This window comes from Balaenoptera physalus, assembly GCF_965194825.1.
Source record: "Balaenoptera physalus genome assembly, chromosome: 9".
NCBI classification, from domain to species: Eukaryota; Metazoa; Chordata; class Mammalia; order Artiodactyla; family Balaenopteridae; genus Balaenoptera; species Balaenoptera physalus.
In genome coordinates, this window is record NC_138888.1 from 93,142,486 (window position 1) to 93,160,082 (window position 17,597).

General features: G+C 43.6%; 1 protein-coding gene across 3 annotated transcripts in view; it reads right to left on the minus strand.

Moving 5' to 3' along the window:
* Positions 1 to 8,346, minus strand: part of BCKDHB (branched chain keto acid dehydrogenase E1 subunit beta) — a 233,057-nt gene extending 224,711 nt beyond the window's left edge. Inside the window, exon 1 of one of the 3 annotated variants that reach the window (XR_014267183.1) lies at positions 8,090 to 8,346. Coding sequence is in view for 2 of the 3 variants with exons in the window: in XM_082474246.1 (XP_082330372.1) it covers positions 8,090 to 8,285 (196 nt within the window). In the remaining variant the exon portion in view is untranslated. The remainder of the gene's footprint in view (positions 1 to 8,089) is intronic. The other 2 variants (XM_082474246.1, XM_082474245.1) reach the window with 2 other exon arrangements.
* Between the last annotated feature and the right edge of the window lie 9,251 nt (positions 8,347 to 17,597).

The following is a 17,597-nucleotide window of genomic DNA, read 5'->3' on the forward strand; positions in this document are numbered from 1 at the left end:
TAGAGCACCTGAGAGTTAATGGGTCACACGGGTGCCCCAGGAGCAGTGTCCAGAAATAATCCAGGTCAACAGCAGCCCATGCTGACAGTAAGTGTATCTACGGTTAGACCCCGAACAAATACAAATAAACACACAGCTAAGACGTGGATTCGGGTCTACTTCAGAAAACGAAGCTTCCACCAACACATCCAGCGCTGGTCCTGCTCTGAGCTGCTTGGTCCCTGGTGTAGACCTGTGTATCACAGCCCCTCCTCATGTGGTCCTCCTAGAAACCTCCGCGTTGAGCACAGTGCCTGACACATACATGACAAGCAGTACACGCCTGCTGAAGCATGATGAATGCGTGATTTCCATGGCATAATCTGGCATGGACCACACTGTAAAATGAGAGGACGCCTAAGAAGCTACCTGTTTTCCCCCAACAAAACCTCCTGCACCCCTCCGGATACCCTATTCTCAAGGAATCTTTTGCTAGGAGCCACGTATATACCTCTACCCCATTCTAACCCCTATTAAAGGGTGTCCCGACCTCTACCCCATAAAGTAAGTTTCCGGGAGAATCCAAGTAACAGGGACAGAACATTTTATATTGAAATGTAAATGAAGGGTCTCTAAACGCAAATGCCTTTTTAAGGTGCCCGTCTTACTGCATATCCACAAAAAGGAAGAAGTTAACAGCTCGGGGTGAGGTGGGCTCATGCTAACATCTGCCAAGGCATGACGTCCATGGTATGACAACCTGCAGCGCTTCCCTTACCTTAGCTGGCCCTAATCTACTCAGTCTCTATATGATTTTTAAATCCATCTATATGTCGGTTACTCGCACATGGGTCTCTCCAATCCAGACCTCTCCTCTGCGCTCTTGGCTTTTATATCCAACAGCCATCAGTTCTCTACTTGGGTGTCTTGGGCTTTTCTAACTCAACCAGCCCAGAACTGAACTCTTGATGTCCACTCCCAAAACCAGTCATTCCCACTTTAAAAACCGCACAAGACGGCACCCAGGTGCCCAAGCCAGAAACCAAGGAAGCATCCTTGAATGTCTTCCTTTTATCCATTCTTCGTATCCAATCCCCTAAATCCTACTTCCAAATATATGACTTCCAAAGTAAAGCTTAAAATCCAGCACGACTGTGTCCTATTTCTAGAACTCACCAACATTTTCCTGTTCAGGAAACCACCTCCTAGTGGCCTGTCTTAGCTCTGGCTGCTGTAACAAAATGCCATAAAATCATAGTTTGGATGGTTTAAACAACAGAAATTGATTTCTCACCATTCTGGAGGTTGGGAAGTTCAAGATCAAGGTGAATTCCCAGTGAGGACCCTCTTCCTGGTTTGGATCTTCTGGCTATATCCTCACATGGTGGACAGAGAGAGATAATCTCTCTGCATCTCTTTTTATAAAAGCTCTATTCCTATTCATGAAGGCTCCGCCCTCATGACCTAATCACCTCCCAATGGCCCCACCTACAAATACCATCACATTGGGGATCTGGGCTTCCACGCATGAATTTAGGGTGTGTGTAAACGTTCAGGCCACAGTACCGCTTCCTCATTTCTACTCTTCACGCCTCCACATCATTCATCAGAGAGCTCTATAATGAGTCCTAAAAAACAAAGCAAGTCACATTATTCCTCTGCTCAAAATCCTTCAGAGGCCTCCGACTGCTCCTGGAGTAAAGCCCCCCTCCTCACCACGCCCACCAGGTCCTGCTTGATCTCACCCCTGCCCACCGTGAGTCCCATTCTGCACCACTGTCCCCAAAGCTCAGGGCCACCAACACGGGCTCCCTGCCCCCTCAGGACCTTCACTGTTGATCCCTCTGCCCGGCACCCTCTTCACCCCTCCTTGGATGCTCCCTTCTGACCCCTGAGTGCTTCATTAAATGTTACCTCTTCTTAGGACCCCTGCCAGGTCTCTGTTTTTCTCTTCCCAGCACCTGAACATTTCCTTCGGGCCGTTTATTACAAGGGGGGTTGATTTAAGTGTGCATTTGCTTGCTATTTTTCGTCCATCTCCTCCATGAGACTTCAGATGCCATGAGGACAAGCCCAGACTCATATCTTCAAGCACCTAGCACAGAGTTTGGCATCCGGGAGAAAATTTAAATGCATAGAATAAACGAATAAACAAACCCACACATATACACAGTGTCCGAAATCAGGGTGAGGGAGAGGCCCGGAAGTGAAGTTCGGGGAGCAACAGTGTAATGAAGGGAGCGAACACACTGCCATAAGGCAGGCCTGGCCTGGAATCTGATATGCCACTTACTCCCTATGTGACTTTGAGAAAGTTACTTAACCACCGACATCCAGCTTCCTCCGCTACAAAACAGGGATAATAATATTTAATGGGTAGGGCTATTGTGATAATTCAGTGAGATAACTACTATCAAATGTCCCAATATTTAGGAAGCATCTACTCTGCACCGGGTACCTTCCCTCTCCCCTAATTAGGGAGACCTTTCTAGCACAATGGGTGCCAGGCACCAGTAATTGTATGGATTATCTTATTGAGTGCCCCCAGTGACCCTCTGAGGCAGTACAAATGAGGGAAAAAAAGCTTATGAAGACTAATAAACATGGCCAATGTCACAATGCTAAGTTGTAAAGTGCGGCTCAAATTCTCTATCACAGCACTATTACTTGAGGATTAAATGAATCGATACATGCAAGGCACCCAGAATAGCATCTGGCACACTGTGAGCACTGATCAAAGTGTCTGCTGTCATCGTTATCTTCATTCTGTGGGGTACCATAAGAGGTTTGGATGAGCAATGATAAAGTCAGTCAGAACAGGAAACACAGAGTAAGAAAAGAGGAAGGACATTCATTGGGGGCAATTCTAAAAAAGATGAGGAAAAGAGACATGGAGAGAATTCTTTGGCCCCAAGGGTTTCTACCTTTGACATAGTTGTTTTGGTGACAGATCAGAACTCAGACCACCTTACCTCACTCATAGTGTTCTATTCCGTCAACACTGCCAATGCTAGAGACTGAATGTTTGTGTCCCCCCAAATGCAGATGTTGAAACTTAATTCCCAATGTGATGGTATTTGGAGGTGGGGCCTTTGGGAGGTGAGTATGTCATGAGGGTGGAGCCCTCATGAATAGGATTAGTGCACTTACAAAAGAGACCCCAGAAAGCTCTCTCACCCCTTCCGCTGTGTGAGGACACAGTGAGAAGATGGCTAAGAACCAAGAAGCAGACCCTCACCAGACACTGAATCATCGGCCAGTGCTTTGACCTTGGACTTCCAGAACTATAAGAAATAAATTTCTGTTGTTTATAAGCCACCCAGTCTATTGGCATTTTTGTTACAGCAGCCCAAACAGACTAAGACATCTCAACACATCCAAAATTTAAGTCACCCTCTCCCTCTCTGAAAACGTGCTCCTCCTCTGCAATCCCTCATTTCTATCAGTGCAACCACCACTTGGCCATTCTTTCAGCCTCCCAGGTTGAAAATGTCAAGTCACCTTCGATACACCTTCCCCTGACTGAGCCCCCACATGCAAAACAGTGCCAGAGCCTCCCAAACATGCAACCATTTCCACTGACACTCTCCAAGGTCAAGCTTCTCATGTAGACAATTACAATACCTCTCTGACTCATCTCTCTGCCTCCTTACCTTCCCTTCACCAATCCATTCTATAAACTTGCCCAGTAATATAACACAAGAACATCTCAAGTCACTTTCTTGCCTAAAAACAGTCAATGACCCTCCACCGCCCACAGAACCACATCTGAATCTGTACATGATACACTGGCACAGTGAAAGGCACGTTAGAGATATTCAATCTTTTCTCCTCCCCGACCTTTAGTCTAGCTTTAGAGGCCTCCATTTACTTTTCCTAACTTGTTTCCCACCCCTTTTCGTTCTCCTCCAAATAAACTCACTACTTCCTGTTCCTCATATAAACTCCATGCTTTCTAACCTCTCTTTGCTTACACTGTGCCCGACCCTAAAAATTCTAAGACTGGCAAGAAGGCCGTCATCCCATAATACAAAGATTCTTCATTATGCCGCTGATCTTTGAAAGCTGCCTACTGTCCCCTACACAGGACATCCCCCAACCACAGTGGCCTTCTCAACTCCTACAGCACGTCTCACCCCACCTCAGGGCCTTCACCCTTGCTTGTCCTTGTTTCTTCCTGGAAAACAAACTTCCACTCTGGTCCTTGCAGAGGTGATTCCTTTATCAACCCTCACCGTGCAGCTTAAATGTCACCTTCTCAGAGTCGACCATGACCACCACTCTACTTAAGGAGTCCCTCTCATGTGTCAAAATAACCAAAATAAAAGAATAAAAGTTATCTGTAGCACACATGAAAGGCAGAGAGGCAGTAATATAGAAAGACAGAGAGAGAATAAGTATCTTCATGAGTATCTTTAATACACAAAACGTTAGTACAACAGTAGTGTGGGAGACTTTGGCGTTAGACACACATCTGGGTTCAAGTTCTTGTCATGCTGCTTATCAGACTCGGGCGGGCCACCAACATCTCTACGCTTCAATTTTCTCATCTGTAAAATGAGCATAATATTCTCCAGCTCACAAGGTTACTGTGAGAATTACAGACTGATGTCTACCACAACACCTGGAACAGAGCAGCTGCTCAAGAATGGCAGACAGTATTAGCACTGAGAGAAGAAATAACCCCGTGTACAATTTTTAAAATACACAAAACCACGGACCATTCAATTCACAAAACAGCAAATAAATCTAGCAAACAAATATATGGGAAAACATTCCTCAATAGAAATGAAACAAATGCATATTAAAACAAAGTGCAGTTAGCACAAAGTACCCGAGTGTGTATGTGTGTGTGTGTGCGTGCCGCAGTCACACTCGCACGCGTGAGCACATACGATTCTGACACCAATTCCAAAGTGCGTGTGTTTTTTTAACACATCACCAAGCAAGTCTGCAACACCAGCTGGGTGTCCTGTGATTCATCTCAACTCCTACAGATTAAGGGCTCCGTCCTACAAGACCGCCCCTCCCCCAATTCAGATGCCAACACCAAGTGAGGTTGTCACCTGTGCTTCTGACTGACCAGCTTAAGATGGGAGGTTCCCACAGTTCCTCCTTGGGTTTGATTAATTTGCTAGAGCAGTGCACAGAACCCAGAAACATTTTACTTACTAGATCGCTGGTTTATTATAACTATAATAAATTATATATAACTCAGGAGCAGCCAGATGGAACAGCTGCATAGAGCAAGGTGTGCGGGAAAAGGTGAGGCGCTTCCCTGCTCTCTGAGAATGCCACTCTCTAGGAAGCTCTCTATTAGGGGGGGCAGGGTTAATTTTTAATTTTTATTGTTTTTGGCCACACCGCGCGGCTTGCGGGACCTTAGTTCCCCAACCAGGGATCAAACCCGGGCCCTTGGCAGTGAAAGCAAGAGTCCTAACCATTGGACCACCAGGGATTTCCCTCTCCGAAGCTATCTGAACCCTGCCCTTTGAAGTTTTAGGGAGACTTCACTAGGCATGATTGATTACATCATTGGCCATTGGCAATCCACTGACCTGGAGGTCCCCCTACCCTCCCCAGAGGTCAGCAGGGTGGGACTGAAAGTTCCAAACCTCTAAGCACATGGGTCACCAGCCCCCATCCTTAGGTGAATAGGGGCTTACCAAAAGTCAACAGTAACATAACTAAAGACACCTTTATTGCTCTCATTATGGGAATTTTCAAGAGTTCTGTGCCAGGAACAGATCAAAGACCAAATATGTATTTCTTACTACAAATCACAGTATCACAGTACACCTGTGATTTTAGCACGACACCCAGTACTCACACTCTCACACCGCAAATAGAAGTACGAACTGGTAATCTGAACTATGCATTAAAAATCCATTAAAGTGTTCATATCTTCGAATCAGAAATCTCATCCCTGGGACTTTGTCCTACAGAAATAATCTCAGATACAGTAAAAGATACCTGAAATGTTTCTATCTGCATTATTTACAACGCAGCAAAACTGTAACAACAAAAGCATAAAGGTAATTATTAAAAGTTTCCATTTACTTACTGAGTGCTTCTTAGTAGTCAGAGACTGTGTTAAGTACATTATGCACGTTATCCTTATTTAGTCCTCATAACAACCTTCCAAATTAGATATTATTAACTTCTTATAAAGAAATTGAGGCTCATAGAGGGTAAGTGATGAGTTTAAAGTTATAGGTAACAGTGTGAAGATGGAACCTAGCCCAATCTGATTTTAGAGAGAAGATTTTAATCACTGAATTATACAGTGTTTCTGCTCGATGGAACACGTCTTTGTCTTTTTTTTTTTTTTTTTTTTGGCCATGCCGCATGGCTTGTGGGATCTTAGTCTCCCAACCAGGGATCGAACCTGGGCGCTCGGCAGTGAAAACACGGAGTCCTAACCACTGGACCGCCCAGGGAATTCCCAGAACATGTCTTCTTCCAAAGAAGGTTATAAGAACTATATAACAATATGGGAAAATGCTTCTGATTAAATAATGCAAATTGTATCTGTATTAAAACTACAATTAGGGGAAATTTTTATTCCATTCATTTTATTAGTGGAATACGTTAATTCCACTAAACTGAAAGGAAATACTTAAAGGAATCACCCAAAAATATTAGCAATATTTACAGTGGTGGGTGGTGAGATTACTTTCTTTTTTGCTTTTTTCTATGATCCAAAATATCTGTGATATGCTTTTATTACTGTTATAATAAGGACAAACATGTTATCATTTTACTCAAGTTTTAGTAATTTCATAATTATGGAAGGAGGTTAAGAAGACCTATGCTCTATTTCTCAAGTATCGGGCTAAAGTTTCTTTGCTTTGAAGACAGAATTCGAGGTCCATCTTGTTGATGAGAAAAAGTTGCTATTCGCCTTTTACGGTGTCTACTAACAATTTCACAAAACCGGAACACCTCTTAGTAAATAGTTTCCACATGTAGTTTAGCACATTGTTTAGAATGGAAGCTCTGGAATCTGAACAATTAGATTCCAAAGCTGATGCTACCACTAACTTCTCTGTGTAATCCAGGACAAACCATCTCAAGACCTCATTCATTTAACTTAACTGAAAAATGGGAATAACAACATTACCGACCTCTTAAGGTTGTCCTAAGCATCAAATGAGAGGATGAATGTAAACTTCTCAGCCCATGCCTGCCTGTGGTAAGTGCTCAATAAATGTTCATTTTTATTACTCACAAGCAAATACTGGCACACTTCCCAAAATGTCAGCTCTATCATGTGAGAAGTTATTAGCCAAGGAAAAGGTAACTGTTTTCTCATTGTTTCCAATGTTCTGATGACAGACACTGGATCTTTTGGAGATTACGGAAAACTCGCAGAAGAAACCGTAAATGTCATGCAACTGTCATAGTGTGAAGCGTGAGAGGTGCTACGTGTCTTTCCCGCCGTTGGAAGCACTCGAAGGCTTCCTCTGCCCGTCACCTACATCGCCACCTACATCGCTTACCCCTCCTTGGCTAAGTGGCAGCCTAGCCCAGCACAAGCTTAGTACTAGGCTCAGATAGGAAGCTGGATGTTTCTCATCTCTAGGAAGAAGCTGTTCTGTGACCTTGGGGAAATCAATTCAGTTACTTTAGTCCCTCCGTTTTCTCTTACCTACTAAAGCAAAAAAAAGGGGGGGGGCGCTTTTTTTTTTTTTTAACATACCGATGCCCGTAGTTTGTGGCCCAGCAATGGGCAAGCTGCGACAACTCTGGGGGGCGGGGGGCACTTGGGAAAGCAAGGATAGAGAGCGGAGAAAGGGAGGCTTTCCCTGGCACCACCCCTCCACCCCCAGGCCCTTGCACACCTGGTGTGCCTTGTCACCCATCTCGCGGGTGCCGAGGGGCTGCCTCTCGAGGGTTGAGCAGTCACAAAAATGGAGCAAGGAAGAAATCTCAGTCAGACCCTAAGGCAGAACAAGGCTCCGGAGGGCAGGGCAGGGAGTATGCCGGGATGCAAGGAGGTCAGCCCGCCGGACCCCGCCCAGAACAGGCAGGGCGGCACCCGGTATGACCTCCCGCGGGCCTGGGAGTCTGGGTTGCGCGGGAGCGGACAGGGCAGCCCCTAGCTCACCGTACTCCAGTGGCTCCGGGTCAGGCTGGAAAGTGAAGTGAGCCACCTGCCGCCTCTGGGCCGCATCCCCGTCGGCCGACGCGGGCTGCAGGAAGCCCCGCCGCAGCCCCGCGCCACGCAGCCGACACCAGTGTCCCTCGGCCCCGGCCGCGCGGAGCCGCAGTAGCCTGCCCGCCGTCGCCGCCGTCGCCGCCATCCCCACTCGCCGCCGGGGTTTGCAGGCTGCGCCGCGGCCCGCTGCCGGCAGGGAGGGCGGAGCGCCGAGGCGGCTTCCACACTGGGTGGACCGAAGGGGCGGTCCCGTGAAGCGAACCAATCGGAGCTCGGAATTCGGGGGTGGGGAAGGCGACGAGAAGAGCCAGCAGTGTTTGCCCGTTGTGCGCATGCGGGAAAGGGACAGGTGAGCTCCAATGAGATTGTTCCTGGAGGCGGAGTCCTCCCAGTGTCCGCTGCCAGGGCCCGGGAGCAGAACGCGGTTCTGCAACGTTCCACGCTCTACCTGGGTTTGTTCTTTTCCAACGTCATCTGCGTTGTGAGGTTCCGATGGCTTTTCCATTTTAAGATTTATATTTTCTTTTGAAATGTAACCCTTTTTTATCCTCTGCTATTCTTTTCCTTTATTATCCTGTAAGTAAGGGATGGAAAGGGTTACCGATTGGCATTGGTTACTGGTTTTGAGTTTCAGAGCACTGCGGGAATCGCTGCTCTAAACCTCCGCTCTTCAGTCAAACCCTCCCTGAGTGTTTAATAAGTTTGTATAGATTTTTATTGATTTTGTTTTTCAGGATTTAAATGAGAGTGAAAGAGGTAAACTTAGATTTCATCCTGCAAATCCACTTTATACGAATTCGGATGCATTTTTGCCCAGGTACAGTGAAAATACCTAATTAGCTTAGAAACCTGGAGAATTTGAGAATTCATTAATTTACGTTTAAAATAATCCACTTTCTAAATTTTCCTTTTAAAAATTCAGATGTTTAAAAGGATACCTACTCTGCCCATGAATTTACAAATTATAGCAAAATATGATAGAAACAAGAGTGAAAGTGTTCCCATCAGATGAAGGTGGGAAAAGACAGGCCCAAAACAATCTGAAGAAGGAAGAGGGGGAAAGAATGTCCCCCTTCTGCTATTCCTGGCCTCGCAATCCATCCTTGGTTTTGCAAGGAGGCAAAGGACAAGAGAGAAGAAATGGGGTGAAAGGAGAGGCAAAGAGATGCACCAGCTGCCTGTTTTCTGATTGGGATTAAGAGACAGGAATTTTAAACTGCCCAAAGGAGAATCAGAATTCTGTCTCCATTATTCCTACTCCCATGTAAGCCCCAAAATTTAACATTTCGGGCATTTTTAATCTTGTCTTTTGTTATGTTCACCTCTTCTGTTTCATGGTGTGTGTGTGCGTGTGTACATGTGCGCATGCATGCGTGCTGTATTATGTCTTATTTTTATGTGAGTGAAGGGTTTTTAAATTTTATTTTAATGAAGGAGAGGGGTAACAAAATTAAATTACATTTACATAGTCAAAATTTAATTTTTAAAAAAGAGGATAAAGGGCTTCCCTGGTGGCTCAGTGGTTAGGAATCCGCCTGCCAATGCAGGGAACACGGGTTCAAGCCCTGCTCCAAGAAGATCCCACATTCCACAGAGCAACTAAGCCTGTGCGCCACAACTACTGAGCCTGTGCTCTAGAGCCCACAAGCCACAACTACTGAACCCACGTGCCACAGCTACTGAAGCCTGTGCGCCTAGAGCCTGTGCTCCGCAACAAGAGAAGCCACCGCAATAAGAAGACTGTGCACCTCAACAAAGAGTAGCCCCCGCTCGCCGCAACTAGAGAAAGCCCGCGCACAGCAACGAAGACCCAACGCAGCCAAAAATAAATAAATTAAATAAATAAATTTTTTAAAAAAAAGAGGGTAAAAAGCAAGGATAAAAACCAATCAATCTGCATTTTCTCAGTTTGCTGATAGTCTGGGGAGCTGGGGTGCTGAGATGATTTAGGCCTGGGGAAAAAAAAGAAAAATAATAAAAGGACTGGTGAGAATGTATTGAACCTCTGCTATGTATACCAGCTGGAAGCAAGCCGCCATTGAGACAAATATGTTCAAGATATAGTCTTGCCTTTAAGAATGTCCCAGACTTTGTCCCAGCAAAGAAAGGAGACAGATTACATGACAAGTATAATCCAATGTGATAGGGGCCCTAGGACAATGTAAATAAAATGAAACATACAAAGAGCAATAAACTCTGCTTTTGTTAAGCCAAGAATGCTTCCAGAAGTAACACTGAGCTGCACCCAAAAGATGAGTAGAAGTTACCAGGCAAACTAGGGAGAAGGCATTCCAAACCAAGAAAAAAATGTGAACAAGCAAAAAAAAACATACTGCATTCCAGGAAGAGAAAACAACTTGGTACTACCAGACTCAGGGTATAGGGAAAGACACAGGAATTGACAGAAGTAGGGAAAAAAGATTAGAGGGAGATTTTGGAGGTCTTCATATGCTGGTCTGAGAAGTTTACATTTCCAGCTGTATGCAGTCAGGAACAACAAAGAGAGCACCTAACAGATGTGTCCGCCAGCAAATCACTTTTTGGGGGGTGGGGGGTGGAATTTCTCCTACCCTCCACCACACTGTCTACCCAGTAACCATGGAAATGTCTATGTTATTAAAGTGGGACCCACCCTGGCCACATTTCATTGATACTAATTTGGAAAACCGACTGTTATATTCTGGGAATTTTGGAAACGTACTTGAGAAAGAAAGATAAGCTATCCTTCAATGCCACTGGGAGATGCAAAAACAGTTTTCAGCAATCTCGTGGACCAGAAAAGGTGAAGAATGTGACTGCATTTGAGTTCCTAACTCTGTTTGTTTCTGAAGCCTAAACACTTTCTGGTCCTGAAGTTCTGTGAGATGCCGTGATAGTCTCAAAATAGATTCTTCTCTTTGCTTAAGCTACTACCAGTTGCATTTCTGACACCTTAACCTCCCTGGACACATACAGAGCCCTGTAGAGCCAGAGTTCAAAGTTGCTGGCCGTTCTTCAGAATGACTCTTGACTTAATTTCTGTCCCTGAGCTGAACTACTTTGCAGCCTGTACCTGTTTGAACTCAGCGTGCTTTTGGACACCCATCATTTATAGCAACATAATATTTCGTAGTGATACATCCTTATATCCTGGCCCCTGCTCCCATTCAAACTCAACCAGAGGCATCAGGGAGGCAAGTAGCCAAGGACTCAAACTCTTGCTTTAGAATTTTAAAATAGATTGTAATGCTGATGGCCAAAATAATCATTTGAGAAAAGAGTGTGAGTTTTAAAGACTGGTTTCTGAGTATTAAACCTCAAGAACCTGAATGAATTAGGGAACAAAATTTATGACCTAAACAAAAGATTATAAGTAGCCTGCTAACTTAAGAGCCAGTCTTTCCCACCTTCCATGGAGGTAGAGCCATAGAACACGAAGAACTGTAAATAGGCCTGAAGGAGTATCACACGGTCCTCAAACACCCCTCCATGGCATGGCATTTGGAATAGCGGAATGTTTCTTCTATATGGCCAACCCAGATGCAGATATGGTCTAGGGAACTTGAGGAGGCCCAGCAGTCAGCATGATAAGGAACTTATATCTGGAATATACTTTTTAAAAACTCTTAACAATAAACTGATAAATTACCCAGCTAAAAAATAGGCAAAGAATTCTCATTCATTGATAGTGGGAATGCAAAATGGTTTTGAAGACAATTGGGTGGTTTTGGTTTTTTTTTAACTAGACATATTCTTACCATACAATCCAGTAATCACACTCTTTGGTATTTTCCCAAAGGAATTGGAAAAGTATGCCCAACAAAAACCTGTCCACAACTTTTCATTGCAGCTTTATTCATAATTGCCAAAATTTGGATGCAACCAAGATGTCCTTCAGTAGCTGATTGGATAAATAAACTCTGGTATATCCACACAGTGGAATACTATTTAGCCCTGAAAATAAATGAGCTATCAAGTCATGAAAAGATATGGAGGAAACTTAAATGCATATTACTAAGTGAAAGAAGCCAATCTGAAAAGGCTACGTACTGTATAATTCCAACCATATGGCATTCTGGAAAAGGCAAAACTATGGAGGCAATAAAAAGATCAGTGGTTGCCAAGGGTTGGGAGTGGCGGAGGGGTGAATAGGCAGAGCACAAAGGATTTTCAGGACAGTGAAACCATTCTATATGATACTATAATAGGGGTAATGTCATTATACATTTGTCAAAACCTATTGTACATACCAAGAGTGAACCTTAATGCAAACTATGGACTTTAGGTGATGATAACGCGTGTAGGTTAATCAGTCATTACAAAAGCACTACTCTGGGGTGAAGTGTTGATAGTGGGGGCATCTGTGTTTGTGTGAGGGCCAGGGGTATATAGAAACTCTCTGTACTTTCCACTCAATATTGCTGTGAACTTAAACTGCTCTAAAAATAAAGTCTTTTTTGTTTTTTAAAACAGGCAACGGTTTTGAATAGACATTTCTCCAAAGAAGATATACAAATGGCCAATAAACACATCAAAAGATGGTCAACATCATTACTCATTAGGGAAATGCAGACAAAACCATGAGGTATCACTTCGCATCCACTAGAATGGCTAAAATAAGACATCTATAGAAAGTATTAGTTAGGATACTGAGCAATTGGAACCCTTTTACATTGATGGAGAGAATGTAAAATATGTAAAATGGTTCAGCTGCTATGGAAAATAGCTTAACCATCCCTCAAAATGTTAAACATAGTTTTATTATATGACCTAGCAATTCCACTCCTAAGAGAAATGAAAACATATGTACACACAAAAACCTGTACACAAATGTGCATAGCATCATTGTTCATAATAGCCAAACAGTGGAAACAATCCAAGGGTCCATCAACTGATATGGGTAAACAAAGTATCATATATCTAGATGGCAGAATATTATTTGGCAATAAAAATAAATGACGTACTGTTACATGGATGAACCTTGAAAACATTATGCTCGGTGAAAGAAGCCAGGCACAGAAGACCACATACTATACAATTTCATTTGTATGAAATGTTGAGAATAGACAAATCAATGGAAAGAGAAAGCTGTGGTTCCAGGGACTGGGGTAAAGGAGTAGGTGGGGAAGGGCTGGTACTGAGCATGGAGTTTCTTTTGGGGAAGATGAAAATGTTCCAAAAGTAAATAACAGTGATAGTTTTAAATTATATCTCAGCAAAGCTGTTGCTTAAAACTCGAGTCATAGAAAAATACAGTTGTACACCTAAATATGTGGGTTAGGAGATTCATTCCCCTACAGCATGTGTTTGATAACATGTATGTTAGTTCACAGACTGTTTGAAATTGGTTTCAACTCAGGCATGAGTTGGGCATGCTTAGATGGAAGAGCTCCGTGATTTTTCTTGCTTAGCTGATTACCACAAGGAATGATCCTATTGGGATCAATCCGAAAAGAAAGTCCAAAGTATAAAGTCAATGTATTATTTTCCTAAGGCTTCTGTAACACAGTACCACTAACGGTACAGAATTTTTTTGTGCCAGTTCTGAGGCTACAAGTCCAAGATAAAAGTGTTGGCAGAGCCATGCTCCCTCTGAAACCTGAAGGGGAATCCTTCCTTTCCTCTTCCTAGCTTCTGGCAGTTTGCTGGCAATCTTTGGTATTCCTTGATTTGCAGCGGCGTAAATCCAGTCTCTGCCTTCATGGTCACGTGGTGTTCTCACTGAGCTTCCTTTTTTTTTTTTCCTAAGAATTTTTTTTTTGATGTGGACCATTTTTAAAATCTTTATTGAATTTGTTACAATATTGCTTCTGTTTTATGTTTTGGGTTTTTTGGCCCCGAGGCATGTGGGATCTTAGCTCCCCAACCAGGGATCGAACCCACACCCCCTCCTGAACTGGAAGACAAAATCTTAACCACTGGACCACCAGGGTAGTCCCATGGTCTTCCTTTCTTGTCTCTAGTATCTTCACATGGCCATCTTCTTATAAGGACACCGGTTTTATTGGATTAGAAGCCCACTCTGCTCTAGTATAATCTCATCTTAACTATTTCTGCAACAACTCTTATTTCCAAGTAAGGTCACATTCTGAGATACTAGGAGCTAGGTACTGGGGGTTAGGTTCAACATATCATTTGGGGGATGGACACAATTCAACCCACAGTAGCCAGAGATTTGGTGGCAGAACAGAATTTGAACAGATGGATGCTTTTGATGAAATTTCTGGAGATGATTGCATTGTTAAAGAGATATAGATTTCCTCCAGCAAAATAGTCTATGATTTGGGGGAGCGTTAAAGAAACTGGAGGTATTTGGTCTACGTAAGATTTTTAAAGTGATATATTAATTCTCCTTAAATGTTTGATGGGCTCCCTTGTAGAAAAAAGGATTAAATTTGCTGTTTGGTTTCAGAGGAAAGAACAAGAAACAGAAGAAGCAAATTCCAGCTCAATAAAAAGAACTTCTTATTAAGTACTCTGTCTTGGGAAGTACAGTTGTCTCTCAGTGTCCACGGGGGATTGGTTCCAGAACCATCAAAGGATACCCAAACCTGAGGATGCTCAAGTCCCTTGTATAAAATGGTGCACTATTTGCATATAACCTGTGCATATCCTCTTGTACACTTTGTCATCTCTAGATTACTTATACTACCCAATACATTGTAAATGTTATGTAAATACTTGCTAGTGCATAGCAAATTCAAGTTTTGCTTTTTGGAACTTTCTGGAATTGTTTTCCAAATACTTTTGATCTGCATTTGGTTGCATCCATGGATGTGGAGCTCACAGATGTGGAGGACCGACTGTAATGAATTCCATATCACTGGACATAATCAAGTACAGGATGGACGAACAATATTGGAGGAGCCTCTTGAGAGGATTTACGCTCCGTTCAGAAGCTGTTTAGGGTCTTTCTAATTTTTAAGAATCTGATTCTACTATTCACGAGTGTGTACTGAGAGCCTTCCATGTGCCAGGTTCTGTGTTTTAATGGACATTCTTTTAAGCCAAGCCATGGATCTAAGCCACCTGTACCATCCAGCATGTGAGTTACCCCTCTGTCCTCCCTTCCCAAGCATCTAGGCAACTTCTCTCTGGCTTCTTATCTCCTGCAGGGGCGTGAGATGCCCTGTGATTAGTCTTTCAGGAATCTGAACCATCCTACACGGAAGAAACCCTGTGAGCAGACACCACAGAAAGGGCATCCTTCAAAGTGGTATTACCTGGCATTTGTGCTCAGCCTGGTGGAAGAACTTAGATACAAATGATGCCTCAGAATACTGCTGCAAATATTGATACCTGCCTGTATGCATACCAATGTTTCAGAGAGGGCCACTTATCTGTAAAAATACATGCCAGCCAGGCAGTAGTGAGTTGTTTGAAATTCCCAGGATAATTTGTGAGTATTGCCAGGCTTCTAAAAGCGTAATTAAAGTGATGGCTTACAGAATCATGAGTATTGGGACTGAAAGAAAATTTTGAGACCCATATTTTACCTTACCTTCATTTTCTTTTCTGTTGTGACTTTTATCCATTTATATTATTTCAAAACCTTGAACAACTGGTACTCCTGGAGGCCTCAGAGACTTTGTGAGGATGTTGGGAACACCTGGTGGTGACCAGTGTGAAAAAGGAGGGGAGACAACAGGGGCAGGTGAGCAGCGGTCACCACCCATGACCCTTGACAATTTGTCCCCCCATCATGTAAAGCCACCCCTAGACATAAGTAGAAGTCCACCTATGTCACTTTATGTACACATTGAACCTGCACATATTCATAGGAGGCTTTTAGTAGAGCAGGTGATTCTTCCTTCCCTTCCTGTCCAAGTGTACAAGCCTGAGACCAGATACTTAACCTTCACATCAGAATCACTTGGGGAGGTTTCAGAACATACTGATGTCCAGACCCCGTGGGGTAAACATTAGCGATACTCATAAATATTTCTGTTCCCTCTGCTTCTAAGAACTCAAGCAGATGGGACTTCCCCAGACACCTGAAATTAGGAGTGGCAACGTGACTTGCTTTGCCGATGAACTGGAGCACAAGTGTAGAGGACTCCCAGCTGGAAGAATTCCAGAGCTGGTGGCCAGTGCTCTGTGGTTTCTTCCGCTGTCTCATCAACCAGCAACATTCCAGATGCTAGAGCAGCCAGCAGCCTGTCCCTGGAGAGACACTACCTGGACCATCACTTGCCCCCCATCCACCTTGTTTGACATGGAGCATGAGTGGGAAAAAATCTGATGATGTAAAGTTGTGCGTTGTTTTTTTTTTTGTTTTTTTTTTTTAATAGAACATGACTTCTAAGCACAAGACAACTACTTTGCATGGTCTTCAGCTATTCTAACCTATTCTAACGCTTCAGGCAAATTCTCCCTAAGTCATATACTTAGGGAAAGACAGTACATTTGTCAACAACGTGATGCATACATGTGGTCAATTGTTACTACTGTGGATTTACATGATTTTCCTCCATAATTTTGGCTATTCACAATTTTACCTGGACATATTAGATTTGAGAATCTAAACACCCACAAATGATGCAACTCTCCTCTGTTGGGGCAATATGAAAATCCTTTCCATACATATTTCAGTCTTTTAAGATGACTTGATGAACAAGGTCTTAACTATTCTCATTTTACCAATGAGAAAGCAGAATCAGAGAGATTGACGGACCAGCCACGGTTTAAACAGCTTAAAATCATTCCAATCCATGTTTTTCAAATTTCAAAATCTGTGCCCTTATGTGTTTCTCAAGTGTATTTTGCAGAATTATCCCTGAGAAACTTGTTCAAATATCAGATTCCCTTGACCCCACACTGAGAAATTCTCATCAGTTAAGCTTGGAAGAGGGTACCTGCATTTTCCTTTTACTGAAGTGTAGTTGACTTACATAGCATCTGAATTTGTAATAAGCTCCCCCCACCCAGTGTTTTTGCTATGGCTGGTCTACACACTATACAGACAAACCCTGTCAATGCCGTACAGCCTTTCTATACACTGTGTTCTCTGTCTAGAGAAGGACAGCCGCCATCCTACCCCACTCACTCTTGTATCAGTTAGCGTTACTTGGTTACAAGCCACTAAAATCACCTCTGGCTAATTTAAGCAGAACTGTAATTAGAGGATATGAGATGGCCCACAAAAATTGAAGAAACAAACAGCTCAGAAAGAGCAGAAACCGGGGCAGCCCCACAGATCCAGATAACAGGAGGTAATTTAGAGATTTACAAGCATATGAAAACCCCAAGGATGGGGACTTCCCTGGTGGCACAGTGGTTAAGAATCCGCCTGCCAATGTAGGGGACACGGGTTTGAGCCCTGGTCCGGGAAGATCCCACATGCCGCGGAGCAACTAAGCCCGTGTGCCACAACTACTGAGCCTGTGTTCTAGAGCCCGCGAGCCACAACTACTGAAGCCCGTGCTCCTAGAGCCCGTGCTCCACAAGAGAAGCCACCGGAATGAGAAGCACATGCACC